This window comes from Oryctolagus cuniculus, chromosome 19, assembly GCF_051225735.1.
Source record: "Oryctolagus cuniculus isolate XC-2025 breed Fujian yellow rabbit chromosome 19, ASM5122573v1, whole genome shotgun sequence".
Classification (NCBI taxonomy): domain Eukaryota; kingdom Metazoa; phylum Chordata; class Mammalia; order Lagomorpha; family Leporidae; genus Oryctolagus; species Oryctolagus cuniculus.
Window position 1 is genome coordinate 55,667,944 of NC_142885.1, and position 23,252 is coordinate 55,691,195.

The 23,252-nt window shown below is 43.9% G+C and overlaps 1 protein-coding gene across 2 annotated transcripts in view; it reads left to right on the top strand.

Annotated features, from left to right (window-relative positions):
* DNAH3 (dynein axonemal heavy chain 3) overlaps positions 1-23,252 on the top strand; it is a 179,718-nt gene that overhangs the window by 154,881 nt on the left and 1,585 nt on the right. Inside the window, exons 53-60 of one of the 2 annotated variants that reach the window (XM_051847854.3) lie at positions 6,216-6,441; positions 10,687-10,931; positions 12,474-12,590; positions 16,397-16,551; positions 17,835-18,002; positions 19,925-20,067; positions 22,119-22,323; positions 23,004-23,141. In XM_051847854.3, coding sequence (XP_051703814.3) covers positions 6,216-6,441; positions 10,687-10,931; positions 12,474-12,590; positions 16,397-16,551; positions 17,835-18,002; positions 19,925-20,067; positions 22,119-22,323; positions 23,004-23,141 — 1,397 coding nt within the window. The remainder of the gene's footprint in view (positions 1-6,215; positions 6,442-10,686; positions 10,932-12,473; positions 12,591-16,396; positions 16,552-17,834; positions 18,003-19,924; positions 20,068-22,118; positions 22,324-23,003; positions 23,142-23,252) is intronic. The other variant, XR_016226146.1, reaches the window with a different exon arrangement.

Below are 23,252 nucleotides of genomic sequence, written 5' to 3' on the forward strand. Positions count from 1 at the left end.
TTTCATTTTTTTTTTCCTTAAAAACCTGTGAGGGCCAAGGTCAAGATTGGATGCAGCCCACTGGCTGCTAGTTTTTCACTTTTGTCTTAAACCATTTTTTCTGACTCTTACTTCTTTAATTTTAAAGATTGGGAATTCCTTTGAATAATTAATAGCATAGGAAGTTAAAAAATATCAAACCAGACAAAAAGATACAGCATTGTTGCTTAAGCAGGGGTAATTTTGCCCCCTTGGGCAAGGGCTGAGAAAGCTTGGTAGAATGTGAGGTATATCCTCTTTCTCACTCTGTCAGAGGTAACCACTCTTAATAGCTTGTATATCTTTTCAGAAATTGTGCATCTAGAGGGGTGTGTATTGTTGACAGGAAGAGATGAGCTTCCTGTTCTGATCTTGATGCTTCGGTTTTCTCTTGTTGCTGAATGAAGAAAGAGTCCCGAAAATGCAAGGGGCGAGAATGCCTTCTGAGAGAGCTCAGGAGTTTGGTCAGAAAGCCAGCACTCCTTGCCCCTTGGAGGATAGCAGAGGAAGAAGCTGTGGTGGACTGATGATTTTGCAGGATCCTGAAAACACCAAAATTTATTGTCAAGGAGCCATTCATCACCCTTTGCGGTTTACCCTTAGGTCCTTGTTGTGGCAGATTTGTAAAAGAGAAGCTAGGGGGAAACAAGAAAGGTAAAGCAGAGCTTTTCCGGGACTGGGATGCTAAGAAGATCCCTGCCAAGGTTGTTGGATTCCATTCAGTCCCAGCATGTCTTTGGGTCCCCCCCTCCCAAGCTCCTCAATAAATTCTTTGATTCTGCCCCCCTTCCCCCATAAAAAAAAAAAAAAGAAAGAAAGGTAAAGCACAGAAGTGGAGAAAGGTCAGACTAGGAGCTCATTATGCTAATGATGATAAATGAATGTGATAAAATGGTGAGTTGGGGCAAGTGTTGTGGTGCAGTGGGTTAAGCCTCCACTTGGGATGCCCACATCCCATATTGGAGTGCCTAGGATTAAGTTCTGCCTCTCCTTCCAATTGGTGCTAATATCCTTGAGAGGGAGAGATAATGGTCCAAGACCTTGGGTCCCTGTCACCTATGTGGGAGACCTTCATGGAGTTCTGGCTCCCAGATTCCACCTGGCCAAGTTCTAGCTGTTGCCAGCATGTGGGGAGTGAACCAGTAGATGGAAGATCTCTGTCTCTTCCCCGCCCCCCATTACTTTGACTTAAAAAAAAAAAAAAAAAAAAAAAAAACTTTAAAAAATGGTGATGTATCGGTAGAGAATGGGCTGGTGAAGACTGGGCTCCCACAGTCCAGGCTCCAGGGGTGGGGAACCTGTGTACTGCCAAGGGCCACTTGGATATTCATAACATCATTTGTGAGCCATACACAATTATAAGCTTAAAAATGAGGCTACTTTATATGTATTGAATTTTTTAAAAGATTTATTTATTTTTATTTGAAATGCAGAGTTACAGAGAGGCAGAGAGAGAGAGAGAGAAGTTTTCCATCCACTGGTTTACTCCCCAGATGGCCACAATGGCCAAAGTTGCACCAATCTGAAGGCAAGAGCCAAGAAGCTTCTTCTGGGTCTCCCGTGTGGGTGCAGGGGCCCAAGTACTTGGGCCATTTCTGCTGTTTTCCCAGGCCATAGCAGAGAGCTGCATCAGAAGTGGAGCAGCCGGGACTCAAACTGGTGCCTATTTGGGATGCCAGCACTGCAGGTGGCTGCTTTACCTGCTGTGCCACAGTGCCGGGCCCAGATTTATTGAATTTTGAGTCCCACGTGCAGTTGCCTTGGCAGGGCCAGACCAAATGATTTTGCAGGCCATATATAGCATACAATCTGGAAGTCACACCCCTGCCCCACAAGCTTGATCAGATTCAGCTTGAATGACTTCATAGGAAACTTAATTCCTCATAGTGCCTAACATCAAGAGGTACACGCCAGTACTGTCTGGTTGTCTTCCCTTTTCTGACTAGGACTGGTGAGTGGGGTCAGGCATGGTCCATATGAGCCAGCCCTCCACTCCTCCACCTTCCCTTACAAAGCAACCCATTGGTCTTTCATTTAATGTAATGGTTCTCAATATTGGCTTCACATTAGAATCAATTTGGGGAGCTTAAAAAAAAATCAATGCACAGGCCACACCCCAGACCAATTAAATGAAAAATCTTTGGAGTGAGATCCAGGCATCATGTTTTATAGAGCTTTTCAGGTAATTCCAATATGCATTCAGTATTGGCAACCACTGATTTTAATGGCTTTTTTGCTGTCTTTGAAAATTATTACCAAGATCCATTATGTCATTATGTTGTTTGGGAATGCAAAATGGTAATATTTTAATTCTATCCTTCCTTGTGCATTTATTAGCTAGAACTCTTTTATAATGAAGAATTTTCCTTTGTCATCTCTTGTTTACTCTGAGTATGGTTTGAATAGAATAGGTTAAAAAGGTGCTTGATTTTTACTTTTCATTTGCTGGCATTTAGAATATTCAGTTGGTGCCCTGTAACCTACATAGTGAACCAATAAGATATTTTTCACACCTTTGTGAGTGTGTGGATTTTCACATAATGAATATTTTAAATATGATAGTGTTTGACTCTACTGAATTCATTATTCTTTTTGATGCTCAGATTATTCACTCCATTACTTTGGGATTTTCTTCATGCCTGTGCCTGTAGGATTTTTTTCCCCTTAATTTCCATTTTTATTCAAAAGGCATAGACAGACAGAGATCTTCCATCTGCTGGTTCACTCCTCAAATGCCCACAACATCTAAGACTGGGCCAGGCTGAAAGTAGTAGCCCAGAACGCAATCCAGGAACTTACATGGGTGGCAAGGACCCAAGTACTTCAGCCATCACATTAGCAAGAAACTGGAACTGGAAGTGGAGCCAAGACTCCATCCCATTGACTCCAATATGGGGTACGGCTGTCCCAAGGACCAAATGCTGGCTCCTTCTAGAACTGTGTTTCAGGCTCATGTTGTATATTTCTTGCCTCAGACCTCGTAGTAAACATTTATTGAAGGAACCCCAGTTCTTTTAGCAAATAGTGGTGTTTGAGGACCACAATCTGTGTGCTAGGAGTGCCCAGTACTACTGGGTAGATCACTGATCGCAGACCATACTGTGACTCATTATCTCTCTGGCTGTATCTAACCTGCAGTGGTTTGAGTTTTTATCTTCAATGACTATATGTTTTTCTAAAAATTATATATATTTTTTCCAAGTCTGTGTATTTGAATAGAATTCTGAATGTTATACTTTGTATTTTTTCTTCAGTGATGTTTAAATGTTTCTTTTATGAAGACTGTATTCGTTTTTAAGGGCTGCTGTAACAAAGTGGCTTAGAAGGGGCTGGCACCATGGCTCACTTGGTTAATCCTCCACCTGCAGCGCCAGCATCCCATATGGGCGCCAGGTTCTAGTCCCGGTTGCTCCTCTTCCAGCCCAGCTCTCTGCTGTGGCCCAGGAAGGCAGTGGAGGATGGCCCAAGTGCTTAGGCCCCTGCACCCACATGGGAGACCAGGAGGAAGCACCTGGCCCCTGGCTTTGGATTGGTGCAGCACCGGCTGTGGTGGCCATTTGGGGTGTAAGCCAACAGAAGGAAGACTTCTCTCTCTCTCTCTCTCTCTCTCTCTCTCTCTCTCTCTCTCTGTCTATAACTCTACCTGTCAAATTAAAAAAACAAACAAACAAACAAACAAAGTGGCTTAGAAAACAGAAAATTGTTTTCTCACAATTCTGCTGCCTACAGGCCCAAATCAGGGGGTCAGAAAGCTTGATGTTATCTGAGGCTTCTCTCCTTGGCTTGTTGATGTCTGTCTTCTCCCTGCGGAACTTCCTCTGGGTGTGTGTCTTTCTTTTTTTCTCCTTTCCTTTCAAGGACAGTAGTCATATTGGACTAGGGCCCACCCTAGTGACTTTATTTTATTTTTTAATTTATTTTTCAGAGTGTGTATTTATTTATATTTATTTGAAAGGCAGAGAGGAACACAGAAACAGAAATCAATCTTCCATCCACTGGTTCCCTCCCTATGTGCCTACAATAACAACCTGAGCCAGGCCCAAGCCAGAAGCTGTGAACTCAATCTGGGTTTCTCACATGGGTGGCAGGGACTCAAGTACTTGAGCCATCACCTGCTGCCTTCAGGGCACACAGTAGCAAAAAGCTGGATCAGAATTAGAGTAGCCAGGGCTTGATCTCAGACACTTCGAAGTGGTGTCTTAGTGCTTCACCAATGCCTGTCTCAAGGCCTCATTTTAGTGTAAATGGCTCCATAAAGACCCTGTCTTCAGTTGTAGTCACTTTCTTAGATATTACAGGAGTTCAATATATGAATTTAGGAGGAACACAATTCATCCTCAGATGGCGACCATATACAATCCTTAAGTTATTAATTCTGATTATCCTATTGCTGAATGTCCCCTATAGTGATGTACATCCTCTTGTGGTTTTGTATTTTTTCATATAGTTTCACAATAAGCAAGTTTTTGTTATTATGTGAAAGTCTCATATACCTTGTGTTTTAGGGATATTCTAACAGAACAGCTTTGTATATCCCAGCACTGGTGCCCCAGGGAGTATGCCAGTCTAGATCAGTTTTATGGAGAATTTCTCATCTTGGGAATCCCACACCATGGGGTACTTTGAATTCACACCCTTCATCTGCATGTGGCATAAGCTTAGTGCTTTGATTTCTAATGGGAGAGTTATTTTTTTCCAGCCAGGCTCTAGGCCAGTGACAAGTTGTGCGCTGCTTCTATGAGTCAGCAGTTACCTCTCTGGCCTTCTTAACATGAAGGTGCAGCCCTCTGAGAATCCTGAGACGGAAGTCTCAGTTCCAGCCCCACTTCTTATGAGTGTAAAGCTGTGTATCCCATGATCTTTAAAACCCCCACATTTAGGGACAGGCATTTGGCACAGTGGCTTAATTCATTGCTTGGGGTGCCTGGTTTGAGTGCCCACCACTCTGTTTCTTGCTGTCATTCAGCCTTGGAGGTAGCTGATGAAGACTCAGGTATTTGAGTTCCTGCCACCAACTAGGGAGATCTGGATGGACAATAGAGTTCTGGGCTCTTGGCCTCAGCCTGACCCAGCCCTGGCTGCTGTAAGCATTTAAGGAGTGAGACAGCAGATGAGAGATAGAGATAAATCTCTCTCTCTCTCTCTCTCTCTCTCTCTCTCTCTTATTCTATTCCTTCTCTCTTTGTCATTCTGATTTTCAAACAAATAAATCTGTTGACTGGTTAAATATAGTATTTTCTAATGGTGAAGCATGACATAGCCATGAAGGGCATGTATGGGTGTGGGAAAGATCTGTAAGATACATTGTTAAGTGAAAAAAAAAAGCAAATGCTATATGTACATTTCATATAAGTTTTTTTTATTTCATATATGTTTAATAGTGTATAGCTGTGGATGGATCTGCGCATCTAATAACATTGACTACCTCTGGGGAAGAGAGAAGTGAAAGAGCCTCACTTATTTCATTGATCAAATGCATTTCCTACTAAAATAAATTTATACAAACCCAGTTCCTAGTTATTTAGTTATGTGTTTTCCTCTCTAGTTTTGAGTTTCCTCTTCATTTTTTGCACCTGAGAATTTCCCTTTCTTTCAAACTCTGATTTTTTTTATTTCCACTTTGTATAATTTTGTCTATGAAAAAAAATGTCTGTATGTTGAGAGCAAAAATGCAGCTTCATCTGCTCTCTCACTGGATATCTAAATTTCCTAGGAAGATTTTTATTTCATGATTAACAGGAACCAATTGAGTTTTCTTTTTTTAAAATATTTATTTATTTATTTATTTATTTATTTATTTAAAAGGCAAAGCAAGAGAGAGTGAACGAGCAAGCTTACATCTGCTGGTTTACTCCCTAAATGGCCTCAACAGCCAGGTCTGTGCCAGGCCAAAGACAGGAACCAGGAACTCTATCCTGGTCTTCCACGTGGGTAGCAGGGGTCCAAGTACTCGGACCATCATCCACTGCCTTCCCAAGTGCATTATCAGGGAACTGGATAGGAAGCAGAGCAGCTGAGACTTGAACTGGCAGTCTGATATGTGATGCCTGTGTCACAGGAGTCAGATTAACCTGGCATGCCACAACACAGGTCCTGAGTTTCTCAGTTTAAAAACTTAATGTAAGTGTTCCTTTGTGTTGCTATTGTGTCAGCTAGCCTATCTTGTCTCAAAAAGCCCTCTTTCTTCTTGGTCTCAGGCCTGCTGAAATTTGCTGATGATCTAGGCATGGGAGGTACCAAAACACAGACCATCTCCCTTGGCCAAGGGCAAGGGCCTATTGCTGCCAAAATGATCAGCAATGCTATCAAAGATGGGACCTGGGTAGTCCTACAGAACTGCCACCTGGCCACAAGCTGGATGCCTGCACTTGAGAAAATCTGTGAGGAGGTGATTATTCCTGAGAGTACCAATGTCCGATTTAGGTGAGTTGCTGTTCCCAACACTGCATGTCTCTGGAACCCAACCTCTAGCTTCAGACTTGATGCTGATGACTGGGAATCAAAGACTAACATGACAGTCCTGCCCCTAAGAAGCTCTCAGTCGAGCAGAAGGCAGCCCACAGATGAATAATGTCAATACTGGATACTACCTGGTGTGGTTTTTGGTCTGAACAGGAACTATGGAGCACAGAAAAGGGTTGGGAAACTTGGGGCATGCCTGTAGATCTGACAAGTCCCTGGAGTTTTGAAAGGTGACTAGGAGTTTGCCAGGAAGGACATTCCAGGCAGCAGGAACATTTGTAAAAGCAGAGAGCCATACAAAGGGAATGCTGAGAAGTTATCCTATGGTTCTGGGGTATATGCTGTGAGAAATGTTTGGGAGAGGTGTCTAAGAAGGTAGGTTGAATGCCAAAAAACTTGATTTTTAAAAATTATTATTTACCTGAAAAAAATTATTTATCTGTGGTCCACATACCATTTGTTTAACTCTATCTGATGTTTTTGGAGCTCCATGGAATTTTAATCAAAATTGAAAATAGATATTTGGCTTTTGTGAATTTTAAAGCCAAGCAAGGCTGGGCCCCAGCTTTTGCATTGGTAGAGTGACAAGATGAACCAGGTAGACTTTTTAGTCCCTGTCATCATAAACATTCAAGTTTCTCTTATTCCAGGCCAGGGGTCAGCAAACTATCGCCTAACGGCCAATTCTAGCCTACTACCTATATTTGGTATATCTTGCAGGCTAATGTTTAAATAGTTGAAAACACTAAAGAGTAATATTTTGCAGCACATGGAAATTATACAAAGCTTAAATTTCAGTATACATAAATGTTATTGAAGAAAATCTGTACTTATTTGTCTATTATCTTAGGCTGCTTTTGTGCTGCGAGTGGTTGCAACAGAAACCATGTGGGTTCGCAAAGTCTAAAATATTTACTATTTGTTCCTTTACAGGAAAATTCTGCTAACCACTATTCTAGGCAAAAGGCTTGCTAGTTGTTTTCATTTTAGTCATGTCTGCCTGAAGATAGAAATGTGTTTGGTGCTTATTTACAAAGTCAGATTGAACCACAGTTGATTTATATTCATATAAGACTTCCAAAGGAGAGTTTAAGAAAGGCCCAGTCATTTCAAAAAGTCTGGTTTTGAGTGGATTCACTGAACATCAATGGCATTCTCACTGAAGAAAAAATTATACATGCTGATTTTTGAGGTCTTCTAAAATATGATCCTAGCCCAAAAGGCATGAACTCAAGTGCCTGCAGAGGCCAGGGATATAAAAAAAATTAGTGAAGAGCACTGGGGACATAAGAAATAGTCCACTTTCCACGGTGCAGCAGCATCATCATGGGCAGTTGGTCAACAGGGAATGGTGGGGACTATGGTGAGCTGGGGGCACATGCGCTTTGGAAAGGGCAGTGACTACTTACTATTAGCCAGCTGTTGTACGCAGGAATGCAGGCTTCTTGTGAGCAAATTTTCTGATGATTTTAAAGGGATTGTGGGAATCTAGAGTTTTAAAAGAATGTCCTAGATTTTTTTTTTTTGACAGGCAGAGTGGACAGTGAGAGAGAGAGACAGAAAGGTCTTCCTTTGCCGTTGGTTCACCCTCCAATGGCCGCCGCGGCCAGCGCGCTGCGGCCAGCGCACCGCGCTGATCCGATGGCAGGAGCCAGGAGCCAGGTGCTTTTTCTGGTCTCCCATGGGGTGCAGGGCCCAAGCACTTGGGCCATCCTCTACTGCACTCTCTGGCCACAGCAGAGGGCTGGCCTGGAAGAGGGGCAACCGGGACAGAATCCGGCGCCCCGACCGGGACTAGAACCCGGTGTGCCGGTGCCACTAGGTGGAGGATTAGCCTAGTGAGCCGTGGCGCCGGCCAGAATGTCCTAGATTTTTAAAAGTAAGTCATAGATTGTTAAAAATTGACAATGTATTCAAAGATACATTACAGCATTGTGTGGATTTAAATGTTAGGAGCCAAGTGACACTCACACATCTGCAGCCTGAATCAGGTCTTAATGCTACCAATTTATGATCCCTTGTCTCCCCTCTCAGACATGTGTTTGGACCACAGCCAACTGTACAACCAGCCCAGCTACATATCCCCTGTTCTCCTTTCCTCCACATGGTTGCTCAGCTTGTGTCCTCTGTCTCTAATGACCTCCCACCCAATTCCACCTGCTGGAAATCTCCCAAATGTCTAGCAAAACAACAAATAAAACAAGCTATCACAGTGTATATGTAACTTGAGCTTGGGTAGGAAAAGCAAATTAATGAAAGCCTGAAATGCAATATGCCAAAATGTTAACCTATACGTAAAAAACTTTTAAATCTCATTTCCTTCTAAACACCACTACATAAGCTCTCATTTTGTGTGTGTGTGTGTGTGTACATGTTTTAAGAGGCAGAGTGAGGAACAAGAGCTGTGGAATAGTAAGTTAAGCCTCTGCCTGTGGTGCTGGCATCCCATACAGGTGCCAGTTCGAATCCTGGCTGCTCTACTTCTGATCCAGCTTGCTGATGGCCTAGGAAAGCCGTGGAAGATGACCTACATGCTTGGGCCCCTGTACCCATGTGGGAGACCTGGAAGAAGCTCCTGGCTCCTGGCTTTAGATCAGCCTAGCTCCAGCTGTTGCAGCCATTTGGGGCATGAACCAGTGGATGCAAGACCTCTCTCTTCTTCTTCTCTTCCTCTCTCTAACTCTGCCTCTCAAACAAACAAATAAATCTTAAAAAATAAAAAGAGGCAAAGAGAAAATCTTCCATCACTGGTTCACTCCACAAATGGTCACAACAGTCAGGGCTAAGCCAGGCTGAAGCCAAGAGCCAGGATCTTCTTCTGGGTCTCCCATGTGGGCACAGGCATCCAAGTACTTGAGCCATCTTCTGCTGCTTTTCCAGGAACATTAGCAGGGAGCTGAATCAGGAGTGGAGCAACTGAGACTCGAACCAGCACCCATATGGCCACAGTGAATTTTTTTGTTTTTTTCTTAAAATTTTAAGTAAGATTTATTTATTTATTTACTTGAAAGGTGGAGTTACACAGAGAGAGGACTGACAGAGAGAGAGAGCAGAAACAGAGAGGTAGAGAGATCTTCTCTCTGTTGGTTCATTCCCCAGATGGCTACAACAGCCATGGCTGGGTCAGATTGAAGCCAGGAGCCAGGAACTCCATCCAGATCTCCCACATGGGTGTCAGGGGCTCAAGCACTTGGGTCATTTTCTGCTGCAGAAAATTTCCCAGGTGCGTCAGCAGTTAGCTGGATTGGAAGTAGAACATCCAGGACTTGAATTGGCACTCCAGTATGAGACGGAGGCATTTGCAAGCAGTGACTTAGCCTGCTGTGCCATGATGCCAGCTCCAACTTCTGTATTTTAAAGAAATAAATTCTCCATATTTTCAAGGCTCATTTCAAATACCATGTCCTTTATGACAGGTCTCAGCACATTTTCTATAAAGGGCCAGATAGTTTATATGTTAAGCTTTGCACACCAGGTGTCTCTGTTCCTGCTATTCAACTCTGTTGTTGTAGGATGAAAGCAGCCATAGACAATATATAAATGAAGAGTCATTGTGTTCCAATAAAACCATTTACAAAAATGGGCTGGGCTGGATTAAGCTCCCTGGCCATAATTTGCCAACTTTTGCTCTTCTGCATGCTTGGCAGTCTCCAGCCCATTAAAACCTCTTCTTCCTTTAGACCCCTCACAGCCTATTATTTTCTTCCCTCCCTGTGGTTTTGATTTTCTAAAGCCTTGTGTCATAGCATCCCATGGGCTTGTCTTTTATCCCTTGCCTATCTCCCATTTCCTTTCTTGCAACAGGGCTGTGAGTAGCTGGGAAGCTGGAACAATGCTTTGTTCCCTTCAGTCACTTCTGTGGTGCCTGATATAGTATTTTGCCCATAGTGCTAAGACAAGCTGACAGGGGCTAAAGAGCAGGGGCTTTGAAGTCAGAGAATCCTGAATTCACTTCTAAGTGATGTGTCCTTGAAAAGGCCTACCTGACCTCTCCATGTCCCTTTTTCCTCACTGGCAAAAGGGGATAGTGAATCCCTTCTCCTAGGGTAGCTATAAGGATTAAGGGAAATGAGAAAACATATATTAAATTCTTAGCATGGGTTTTGCATTTAGTATGCTTAATAAATCGTAGCTGTTTTTGTCTATTACTATTTTGTAATATAACTTTGCATTTGCTATACATGTTTGAATCCATTGTTCTTCCAGACTCTGGTTAACCAGCTATCCATCAGAGAAGTTTCCAGTCAGCATTCTTCAGAATGGGATCAAAATGACCAATGAGCCCCCCAAGGCGCTCCGGGCCAACCTTTTACGTTCCTACCTCAATGATCCCATCTCAGACCCTGTGTTTTTCCAAAGCTGTACAAAGCCAGTAATGTGGCAAAAGCTATTGTTTGGCCTTTGCTTCTTCCATGCCATTGTTCAGGAGAGAAGAAACTTTGGACCTCTGGGTGAGCCATGACGGTACACCTGGGTTGCCTGGGGGAGGGATCACAGACAGATGGAGGGAGGTGAGTTTACAAGTGTGTGCTATCTGGCACTCAGATACAGTTGTTGGTAAAATACAATATAAGTAGATTCTTTGCAATATTTGGTATATGTTTAGACTAAATGTGACTTGTCATTTATCTGAAATAAAAATTCCACTGAGTATCCTGTATTTTTACTTGCTAAATCTGGCAACCCTACAACCAGGTCAGTGTCAATGTCAGGAAAATCAGAGGTCCCCTAATTACTGAAGTAATGTGATAATGAGAGGACTGGAGGCACTTCCCCACTTCCCCTTGGCATGTATTTGCCTGTGTCACACACAATGACAATTCTCCAGGGAGTTGTCACCAGGCGTTTTTCAGGTAGCTCTCTTTACATGTGCATAATAATGAAAGACAGAAATACACCTGGGGCATTAGTCTGTGCTGCTTCTCAAAAAAAATTTTTTTTAATGTATTACTGTTACCTCTGTGTGGCCTAACTTAACATTGTTTTTAGAGCAGATCATCAAACTGCCAAATAAAAATCCCAAATCACCCAGGTGTTCTGGTTATATTACCTTTCTGTCACCTGTGGTGATATCTGATTCTGTTTAATAGCCTTTAGGTGACCACTGCAGGGAATTCTTACCAGTTCTTTTGGGTTAGGTTGGGGGTTTCTTTCTGGTCGTCTTCTTCCTTCCTTCTGCCTCCACACCCAGTTAGCTCCACTGAGCATGGAGGATGAGATAGCCTCTGGGAACACTCCCTCTGCACCTGCATTTCATACATCACATTCTCTTCTACCATTCTTCTCTCCATACCAGACTTCTAGAAATCCATGCAAATAGTTTGGCTTACAGCCAACTGTGCAGTTGTGCTTTGTTTTCCAGCACACGAGTTTTATTATTTTAGCTGTATTTTTAATTTGAATATGAATGTTTAGGAGGAAATGAAACTCTGTGGGTCACAGGTCCCAACTATACCCTTACTTATGTCTGCTGTATCATGCTTGGCTCACACATTTATGTCACTTGTCTGGCCCCCTGTGCATTTATCATTACACTCTTGGAAATGCAAATGGAAGTTCCTTTAAGGCTGGCCATCCAGTTCTCCCATGATCCCACAGAGGAGATTTCTCAAAACAAACATTTCTGTTGTTCAGTCATAACTACTGCTTCCTAGCTATGCTTTGGTGTTATTTTTGGAACTCTGTGCATTACCACAGTATTCCAGCCAGGCTGAATAATTCTCATTCCATAAATCCCAGGATGTTAACATCTTCCTTAACAAATGGGGAGACCCATTGGAAATTGATTTTAGGATGGATGTTTTCTCGGGCAGAATGGCTCCCACATTGGCAATAAACGTCAAGGCTAATAGTAGGCCTGATGCATGATCATATTCATGCGGCTGAAAGAGGCTCTTGATCCATAATGATGCTTAACTCCACTGGCTCAGTCTCTGCGTGGAATTTAAGAGCTCTCAGCACTGATGCCTCTAATTCTTCTCTGTCTCATGTAGGTTGGAATATTCCTTATGAATTCAATGAATCCGACCTAAGGATTAGTATGCGGCAGATTCAGATGTTTCTCAATGACTACAAGGAGGTGCCATTTGATGCCCTGACCTACCTGACAGGTATTTATTGGAGAAGCCTTGTTGCTGTAAACTTCCAGCGTTATATTCCACTCCTGTCTCCATTCACTCATTTAACAAACACTGAGCTCTTATGAATGCTGATCATCATGCTGGGTATTGTAAAAAAAAAAAAAAATTAAGACCTAATCCCTATGTAAGAAATAAATGATAACGCAAGTGATAAGTTCAGCAATAAAAATATTTATAAAGTAGAAAGACAGCATATGTAAATCTTGGGGTGGAAGGGATATGGCCAATGGAAAATTTTGTGATTGTATGAGAAAGGTTTTGAGGGATGAGTAGGTTTTTTACAAATAGAAGAAGAAAGGGGTGAGCAAAAAAAAAAAAAAAAAAAAAAAAAGCTAGTTTTTGCACTACAGCAATCAACCAGCAACCTTTTATTAGTCACACAATATGTACTAGTGCATAATACAGAAGAATGCAAATGTGTACAACTTGCTTGATGCTGTCAAGGACCACCTCATGCAGACCCAGAGGCAGGAGACAGAATAGGGATGTGATAAATGAATGGAATACCCTGGTTAAAGGTAAAAATGTAGCCCAGTAGAAACACAGAGGCATCCTCAAGATCACACACAAATCCATGTGTTGGGATGAATCCTTTCCTTAGGTGTGTGGCAGGCACTTTATGCACGTGATCAGTGCAGTGCGTCTTTAAACAATCCTATGAACTTTGTGTTGCAAACTTTGATTTCCAGAGAAGAAACTAGCTCTCAGCTGTGGGTGATTGTGTCGCCTAAGGGATAGGTGGCCATGTCTGGAGATGTTTTTGGTTGTTACAATTAAAAGGGATCGCTGCTGGCATCTGGTGAACAGAGGTCAGGGATGCTGCGAAACTCCTTCAATGCACAGCCTCCACAACATGGAATTGTGCAGCCCACATGCTAATAGTGCCAAGTTATAGAAGTCACACTGACCTTATCACAGTACAGTGTTCCCCAAAACAAAACCCATGGACAGACAGTACAAGTTCAGTGGATCTTAGTCTGGTGCAAGACATTCTTCAAAGAAGTGGGCCAAATTGCCATCATTCCAGGCCATGAGAGGACTCCTCTTCAGCCCGGGGAATGCATGCCTAATTTGTCTGTGATGTGGTCTTCATAGAGGACTAGCTGCAGATCATAAAGCAACCCACCCCTGCTGTATGTACCAGCCAAGGATAGTCCCTTTCCAACTCTGCCATCAGCATGGTGTAACAAATAGTTAAGTTAAGCTGAGGTAAAAATAGTTCCCTGATCTCATTAATGTAAGACAGCAAAGGTCCATTTCTTTTCTTTATATTTTTAAGATTTATTTTACTTATTTGAAGGCCAGAGTTATAGAGAGATGGAGAGCAAGAGAAAGATCTTCATCTGCTTGTTCACTCCCCAAATGGCTGCAATGAGCAGGGCTAGGCCAGGCCTAAGCCAGAAGCCTGGAAACTTCATCTGGGTCTCTCACATGGTGGCAGAAGCCCAGCTGCTTGGGCCATCTTCTGCTGCCCTCCCAGATCCACCAGCAGGGGACCAGATCAGAAGCAGAGCAGCCAGGATCAAACCAATGCTCATATGGGATGCTGGCATTACAGGTGGAGGCTTAACCCACTGCACAACAACACTGGCCCCACAAGTCCATTTCTAGTTGACTGCAAAAGATCAATATGAATTGACGGGGATCTCTGCTCATTGTAGCTATCCTCAGGAGAACAGTTAGCAAAGGTTCACCATCTCAACATACACTTACGTAGTCATGGCCAGAGGGAGAGGGATTGCACTGAAGGGCTCACACTAGACATAAATGTGTAAGAACTTGTCTCATAGCTCCACTATAAGAGGCACAGAGAAGTCTAACCTTTCTATATGTACCTGGAAGGAAAGAAGAACCAGATATAAGTGGTCATCAGAACTCGCTACTAACACTAACCAAAGAAATAGATACAATTTACAGAGTGGTTATGGAGTCAGATGCACTTAAGTCATCCATTCATCATCTGGTTCTTAGTGCTGTAGCAGGGACAATAGAGAATTTAGTAAAGGTATAAGGCATATCCTGGCCACTCCAGGAACTTGCACTCTTGCTATAAAAATACAGATGTAAAGGGGCAGGCATTTGGCATGGCAGCCAAGACACCACTTGGGATACCCATGTCACATGTCAGAGTACCTAGGTTCGAATCCTGGCTCCATTCCTGATTCTAGCTTCCTGCTAATGCACACCTTGGGTGCCAGCACGTAATGGCTCAAGTTGAGTCCCTGCCTCCCATGTAGGAGATCCAGATTTAGTTCCAGACTCCTGGCTTTTGCCTAGCCCAGTCCTAGCTGTTGCAAGCCCTTGAGGAGTGAACCAGCAGATGGGAGATCTCTGTCCATCTATCTGTCTCTCTATGCCTTTCAAATAAGTTAATGGAAAAAAAATTAAATTAACATATATGTAGCTATAAAGAAATGAAATTTCCTCCATCAACATTAAACTGAGAAGGGTATCCCCTGAAGGAAAACTTGCTGATGAGGGAGTGGTGTGGGACCTGTACCACTGCTGTGTGCTTGAAATCTACCCTCACCTGGAGTTCCTCTTGAATGCCCTCTAGCACTGTGTTGCTGAATTCTTGGGAGAGGAGACAACTCTTTCTTTAATATTGTTATTCAGGTACTGTCATAAACCCACTTACAGCTGAAACAAGCTGTAATGTTCAATCCAAACATTGCTAAAAGTCCAGAGACATCAACAGGGAGAGTTCCAGATCTCTAGATGGTCTGGCTCAAGGTAGCAGCTTCTGAAGAGCTTAGTTAATTAAAATGGGCTTTCTGTTAGTCCTTTCATTCTCTCTTAAGTGGATACAAGGATCCACTCCAAGACAATGGAGACTCTTCCAAGTCAAGAGCAAGAGAACCCCAGGTCCCTTGTCTCCGCAGCTTGGGTATTTCTGCCTCCTGTCTGTAGACCTGCCTCTTCCTGGAATGGTTGAAACTGAGAACAAGTCTACCCTTTAGGGAACCCTGGTACATGAGCACATGCACACATTTTTTTTTCCTTGCACACCTAGTGTGTTGACCCCAACTATCAAATACTAGGCATCACCTAAATGCACTAATACTATGAAATCTGGACCAGCTAGCAAGTGTGTCAGAGTTGATGAGCTGGATGTGATATCCTCTCCCAAAATTGTTTGTGTAGAGATCTGATTTAGAAACCCCAGTCTCAGAGAGTGGTTTTATTGATGAGCAGGTAGAATGGGATGAGGAAAGTCATATGCCAAAGCACTGCATATAGGATGGCCTCAATCTTCTTGACGTGTATGTAGTCACAGTTGTAATTAATTGAGTACTCTATGTGCTAAACATCATGCTCAATGCTTTAGAAGCATTATCTTGGTTTTAGCCACAACCTTATAAGCTGGGTACTTCAATTATCTACACGTACTGGCCAATGAAAAGCTGCTATTAAGTGGTAGAGCTAGAATTGGAGCAAGAATTCTGTCATATCAAAGTCCTTTCCCTAAACCACATTTTTGTAATGCTTTTAACATATATGTACACATATATACAGAAAAAATGTGTCAAATATAGCTACATATTAATAGCTATCCTTGGTGGAATTCTTGATTATCATATAGTTTTAGTTTGTCTTTTCTAATTTCAAATATTGTGCATGTACATTATTTTTGTAGCAACACAATGCCAAAAGGCCTTCTCATCCCAGCTAAGCTTGACTTCAGCAACCCTGCATCCCAGCAGAGCTCCTCATCCCAGCAGAGTTTATTATGACCTTCCCTGGGCTCAACTTCTTTCTCTGTTGGTTGTCCCCAGGGGAATGTAATTATGGAGGCAGAGTGACTGATGACAAAGACAGGCGTCTCCTGCTGTCCCTTCTGTCCACATTCTACTGCAAGGAGATTGAGCAGGACCATTACTACCTTGCTCCTGGAGAAACCTACTACGTTCCTCCTCATGGCTCCTACCAGGTGAAGGGGGGCTGCCTCCTACCAGGAGAGGGGCTCAGTGGTCTCTATCAGGCTACAGGCTACAGGGTAGCCAAGGAGAGCACAGGAACCTTGGGCTTCCTGACTTGGATCCGTAAGTTATTTCCAAAATTCCAGAAAGCCCACAAGGGAGACATTGTTACTGTTTAATGAATACTGAGTGTTTGTTAGACAAGGTCTTTAAATATTGGGTCCATGGTATCAGTGGAAGAAGGATGGTTAAGATGAAGCTTTGGTAAAAAAAAAAAAAAAGGCTCAGAAAGTGGGAAAAGGGGTGGTGACAGGGGCCGGTGTTGTGGCACAGCAGGTTAAGCTGCCACTTGCAATGCAGGTGTCTCATATGGTACCAATTTGAGTCCCAGCTTCTCTACTTCCAGTCTAGCTCCTTGCTAATGAGCCTGGAAATGCAGCAGAAGAAGGCTCAGGTGCTTGGGCTCTTGTCACCCATGTGGGAGACCCAGATGGAGTTCCAGGCTCCCAGCTTGGACCTGGTCCAGCTGTGGCTGTTGCTGCCATTTGGGGAGTAAACCAGAATGAGTGGAAGATATCTTTCTCTCTGTCTCTTTCTTTCTCTGTCCGTTTTTTCTCTCTCTCGGTATCCCACTTTTAAATAAATAAATAAATCTTTGAAGGAAAAAAAAAAAAAAGGAGGGTGGGTGGGTGGGTGGGGACAGAATACCTGGAATGAGAAAGGGAAGATGAAAACAAGAAATCTGGAGGGAGGATGAGAAATAGCTAACCTTCAATAATCCTGTTATATATCAAAACCTTGCTCCTTTTTTTTCTTTTTTAAAATTGTATTTAAGTTATACAAGTTTCATGCATTTCATATATATATAGATTTAGGAACATAGTGACACTTCCTACCCTACAACCTTATTCCTTTCTAACCCCTTTTGTCTTCTCGTTGGCAGATAGGGAACCTGGGGCCCCAGATGACCTGCTCAAGCTCATACTTACTTTGCCATGGAGCCAGTATCTAAATCTAGTGCTGCTTGACTCCAAAGCCAACAGTACTGGGAGAACAGAAAGGAAGCCCGGGGTGGTAGGGGAGATGTTCAGCCCTGTCCACCTTCACACCACACTCACTTCCCTGAAAACTATATGAGGAAGAACTTGGGATGTGTTCACTTAGTCTGGGTGTGTGTGTTGGGAAGTGGCTGTGACACTGTGACTCCTGTTTGGGTTGGATCCAGCTAAGCCCCGAGCCATCTGTGGGACCCCAGGGATGCTGTGCCTATGTCAACTGAAGATTTCTTTTCTAGTCTTATATCGAATATCTCAGGACCCTCCCCATCACAGCCCATCCGGAAGTGTTTGGCCTCCACGAGAATGCTGACATCACCAAGGACAACCAGGAAACCAACCAGCTCTTTCAAGGGGTGCTGCTGACCCTCCCTAGACAGTCAGGAGGGAGTGGCAAATCCCCTCAGGTAACCAACTTGGGGCAGGAGACATCATTCAGTCTCTGGGAGTTTTCTATCTTGTGGGCACCCAGGATTGTGGGTGGTGACCAAGAAGGCAGAAAAGCAGAGGCCTGGCAGACCCCTGGTGGGGGGTGGTGGGGAGTGGGGGGAGCAGGTGTTCTAGTCTTACTGCCTAGAGTCCTTAAATAAGACTGAAAGGGAACCAGTATTCCCAATATGTCCACCATTTGTGTATAACCTTCATGGTTTATTCTGTTAATGTATTTTAAAACTAGCTCTATTTTGCTTTGAAACATTTATTGAAAGAAAAAATCTGCACATTAGAGCTGTAAGTAGAAAGCCAATGTCATTTCCATAAAGTCATGATATCACAAAAGAAAATCAAAGCTAAGCAGTTATGGAATTCTTCTCAGATGCTGCTGCTGGCCAAAGCCCCTGAGCTGACCTCAGCCTTGCTGGCTTCCTGTTCAAAGGAGAAAGATAAGGAGTGTCTCAGAACGGTTCATTAGCACTGACTTGAGACTCCCTCTCTGAGTGGCATGAAAAGGGAAAAAGGAGAGTCAAAACTTGAAGATAGTAACTTTCTCACTGTGTGATTCAATCTTATTTATTCCATGTCCTGGAAATACCTAAAATTATTCTGAGTACTTCTAGTGGTCCCAGACCACACTTTGTGAAGGTTTAGATGCAGCCTGCCTTCCTCAGTCTACAAATGAGAGAAATAAACCTTGAGAGAGGAAGGACCAGCTTCAAGTTCTTCAGAAAATCGGAGGCAGAGCCAGCCCCTAAACCGTGTCTCCTGACTCCACTACCCCCTTTTTCTCCCACCCTTTTTCTCATGGTCAGCCCTTCTCAGGTGCAGATCTTGCTAACTGGGTTTCTTGGTTTGGTTCACAGTGTCCTAAGTGGTAACTGGTATGATGTTAAACTGGCCTGGTTGGTGTGCCTCAATGTAGGGGTGGACCCCTCTCAGTGGGAAGAGGAAAAGAAGTATATGTTCCGGGGCCAACGCTGCGGCTCACAAGGCTAATCCTCCACCTTGCGGCGCCGGCACACCGGGTTCTAGTCCCGGTCAGGGCGCTGGATTCTGTCCCAGTTGCCCCTCTTCCAGGCCAGCTCTCTGCTGTGGCCCGGGAGTGCAGTGGAGGATGGCCCAAGTGCTTGGGCCCTGCACCCCATGGGAGACCAGGATAAGTACCTGGCTCCTGCCTTCGGATCAGAGCGGTGCGCGCCGGCCGCGGCGGCCATTGGAGGGTGAACCAACGGCAAAGGAAGACCTTTCTCTCTGTCTCTCTCTCACTGTCCACTCTGCCTGTCAAAAAAAAAAAAAAGAAAAAAGAAAAAAAAAAGAAGAAGTATATGTTCCGGTTTTCCAGATCCTCAGGATGGCAGAGTGGTTTGGACCCCTTCGGTCCTCTGAACCTATCCCCCTTCCTAGATGGCTAAGCTGGGGCTTTTCTTGTTCCTTGCTGAGGAATGTTCTCTGCTGCCTTCCCCAGTGTCACTGGCACTGAGAAAGTCTGTCCACACCAGGAGTTGGTTCTAAGGGGCGGGCTGAGAACAGACCTTGAAGGACTGACCTTGAAGACTGGAGGCATTTTGCAGAGTTCAGTGCTACCCTGAGGCTATTTACTTGAGCAGGAATTTCCTGCCTGCTCCCCAGGCCTTTGCTCCAGGGGCGAAAGCAGGGCTCTCATCGCTGAGCGTTTTCACTTTCTGGGCCAAGGAGGTACTGTCCTCAAGTAAGTGCTCTCCTTCTACCCGACCCCCACCTCCAAAGGCAGAATCGGCATCTGTAGGGAGAGTTCTCAGGAAAGCCCAGCAGCATGTTGACAAAGATAGATGCTCACTACTTCAGGTTTACCCAGACAAAGCCAGGGCCTCTAGGTCTTGTTTCTCATTTGCATTTCTACTGCCTGCACTTTAAGGAAGTGGTTGAGGAGCTGGCCCAGGACATACTCTCCAAGCTTCCTAACGACTTTAACCTGGAAGAGATCATGAGGTTGTACCCGGTGGTCTATGAGGAATCTATGAACACAGTCCTGAGGCAGGAAATCATCAGATTCAACAGGTGCGCTGGTGATCTTGCCTGGATCCTGGGAGTTGGGAGTGTGAGGGGTAGGAGCTCATGGGCAGTGGTTGAGATGGATGCTTGATAAAGGGTTGCTATGGAGTGGAAGTGGTTTGCCCAGCCCATGGGGAGAGACATAAAGAGGGCCACCCCAGAATGTGTTGGCTCACAGTGAAACCGCTCCCTCTATTCATTCTCTCGCACTCACTCATGTGACATCTGTAAAGTCAGGTTTAAACCCGTGCCAAGCACAGGCTCATGGTAAAAGTTGTTATTAGAGCCATGGTTACTGAGCCTTTTGTGCCACACAGGGATTCTTGCACTACGCATGGTTCTCATTCAGAACACACAATTTTGCAGTTGAGAAAACTCATCCTGGCTTGAGGGGCTGTAGTTCCCCCTCGTCAATCACACGCTGGGCCTAGTGGCTTCCCTCCTCTGCTACCCATTCTCCCTTGTGGCCCCTGGAGCTCTTCCCTTGGTAGTTGCAGGCCTCTTCACTAGCCTTCCACAGGCCACTGAAATACGAGAGAACAGGGTAATAGCAATCTTATTTTCCAGTGATGGTCAAAGTTAATCATCATGAGCAATACTCTGACATTCTCCCCTATTACCTTTTCTTGCCTGTTCTTCCACTGGGGTGGGAAGCCCAGGATGATTATGTGACCATTCTAATTAAGGAGAATGTGTTCCTTCTTTGGATATTAAAACCTAGAAAAGTTGTTCATAGTTTATCGTTTTAAGAATAGAAAAAAAAATTTTTGCAAGTAGGAGCTTAGGTGTGAAAGAGCTGTGGGGTGTGATCCCTCAAGATGGTGGCTTTGCTCCATGACTCATCAGCACACATGCAGAAGATGTTTCAACCTGAACTTAACTCTGTGTGAAGGTTCTATGGATGCACATCCAGGGACTCCTTTTTAAAATTTTTTATTTTTTGCATTTGGTCCTTCCTGTGTCCATTCAGTTGCTATTCTGTGGGCCTTCAGAAATGACAGGCTGTCTCTGCTGGAAGATTCTTTGGCACCCTCAGGTGACTTCCCTCGGGGCTTGGCTAAACCTCAAACCACAGAGGCCAGAAAAGAGAGGCAGATAATCTTGGCATCTCCCAGACTGCCCTTCAGTTGCCTTTTCTTGGGTGTTGCACCTCATGGTCTATAAAAAGAATAACTCTGGCAATGTGCACCAACAGCCCCAACACTGTGCATGCCCTTTGACCCAGAAATTCATTAAATAGGAAAATATTTAAAATTTGTTCAAAGTTTGATATGGACCAGTGTTCCTAGAAATGTTGCTTCTAATGACAACAATACAGAAATTATACATTCCAACATTAGGGAGATAGTAAAATAAATGAAACACTTTATAGTCGTTAAATAGGACAGTTTAGGTCTTTAGTTATTGAATTGGAAAGATATTCCCTAAGTGCTAAAAGAAACACATTCAAAAAGTTAATATAGCATGATCCCATTAAAAATATTTGTGTTTACAAAGGGAAAAGTCTTATGTTACCTTAAAGTTATCTTTAGGTAGTAAGGTAATGGGTGATTTAACTTTTCCTCACTTAATAGTTGTACACTAATTGTCTGACCTTTTAAAAGGGGGAAGTTAAAGGAGTCACTACTTGGAGTCCATGTACTTGGGTAGAAAGAGGCCCCTGGAGGGGCAGGCATTTGGTACAGACATTAAGACCTGGAATGCCCACATTTCCCTAGCAGAGTGTCTGGTTCAGATCTTCACTTCACTCCTGATTTCAGCTTCCTCATAACGCCCTAGAAGGCAGCAGGTGATGGCTCAAGTGTTTGGGTCCCTGCCAGACATAGGAGATCTGGACTGAGTTCTTGGCTCTTCACTTCAGCCAGGCTCAGCCCTGTTGTGAGCATTTGGGAAGTGAACCAGTAGATAGAAGATATCTCTGTCTCTCTCTGTCTCTCTCTCTGTCTCTCTCTCTCTCCTTCAAATAGGAATAAATAAATATGTAAGAAACAAAAAAAGTGGAAAGAAAGAAGGGTAGTCCCAGGAGCCAGGCTCAGCCAGCTCCTTTATTCTTGTAGGCTGACCAAAGTGGTTCGCAGAAGCCTCATCAATCTTGGCCGAGCCATCAAAGGGCAGGTCTTGATGTCCTCGGAGCTGGAGGAAGTCTTCAACAGCATGCTTGTGGGTAAAGTTCCAGCCATGTGGGCGTCCAAGTCCTACCCATCACTGAAGCCACTGGGGGGCTACGTGGCTGACCTGCTGGCCCGCCTGGCCTTCTTCCAGGTACCTGGGAGTCAGGGTAACTGGGCACTTGGTATGCTCATTCAGGTGAAGAGGACATTCTGAAATGGCAGATTAGAGGCAAGGGGAGTAGGGCAGGCAGCCATCCAGCATCCCAGACCAAGCACCTGGTCACAGTCTTCCCTAGGGGCAGGAGAGAGACTTATCAAAGCCTCAGGAAAGATTCTAGCCCAGCAAGACAGGAGCAAGAACCAGAATAAGTGTTATAAGCCAGTGTCTCACGGGCTTGGACCGGTAGACCAGTAGTTTGGTTTGGCTGTCTGGTAATTTAAAAAATTTTTGAGCTAGTATGTAAACATTGGATTTTTACACACAAAAACTCAGATGCTTATCGTGCAAAAAATGAAAAATCTAAAACATTGGGTCTACATTCTTGCATGGCAGCTGTTTCTGGAGCTATGTGGCTATTGCTCAGTTCAGACAGACATGTAATTCCCCACCACTGTCTGTTGTGTCCCTGACACCAGCTTGAACCTGTGCTTCTATTAAACTAGAAATATATTTCTTTCTACCTTTTATCAAAAATAGAAAGAAAGAAGGTACATTAAGAGGGCTCTGCCTGTTTCAGGAAAAATGAGAAAAGCTTATTTCTTTATGGGACTCGTTTACATTACTTGACTTGTGTTCTTGATATTCGAATTTTGATTTCTGTGGCTCTCCAGGAATGGATTGACAGTGGGCCCCCTGTGGTCTTTTGGATCTCTGGATTCTACTTCACACAGTCTTTTTTGACCGGTGTCTCTCAGAATTATGCTCGGAAATACACCATCCCCATTGACCACATTGGATTTGAATTTGAGGTAGGGGTGCTTTGGGCGAGGCCAGCTCAAGGGGCCAACCAGATAAAGCAGTGTTGCCTATTTCCTTATCAGTTCAAACATTTAGATGTGTTAAGGCCCAAATGATTCTGA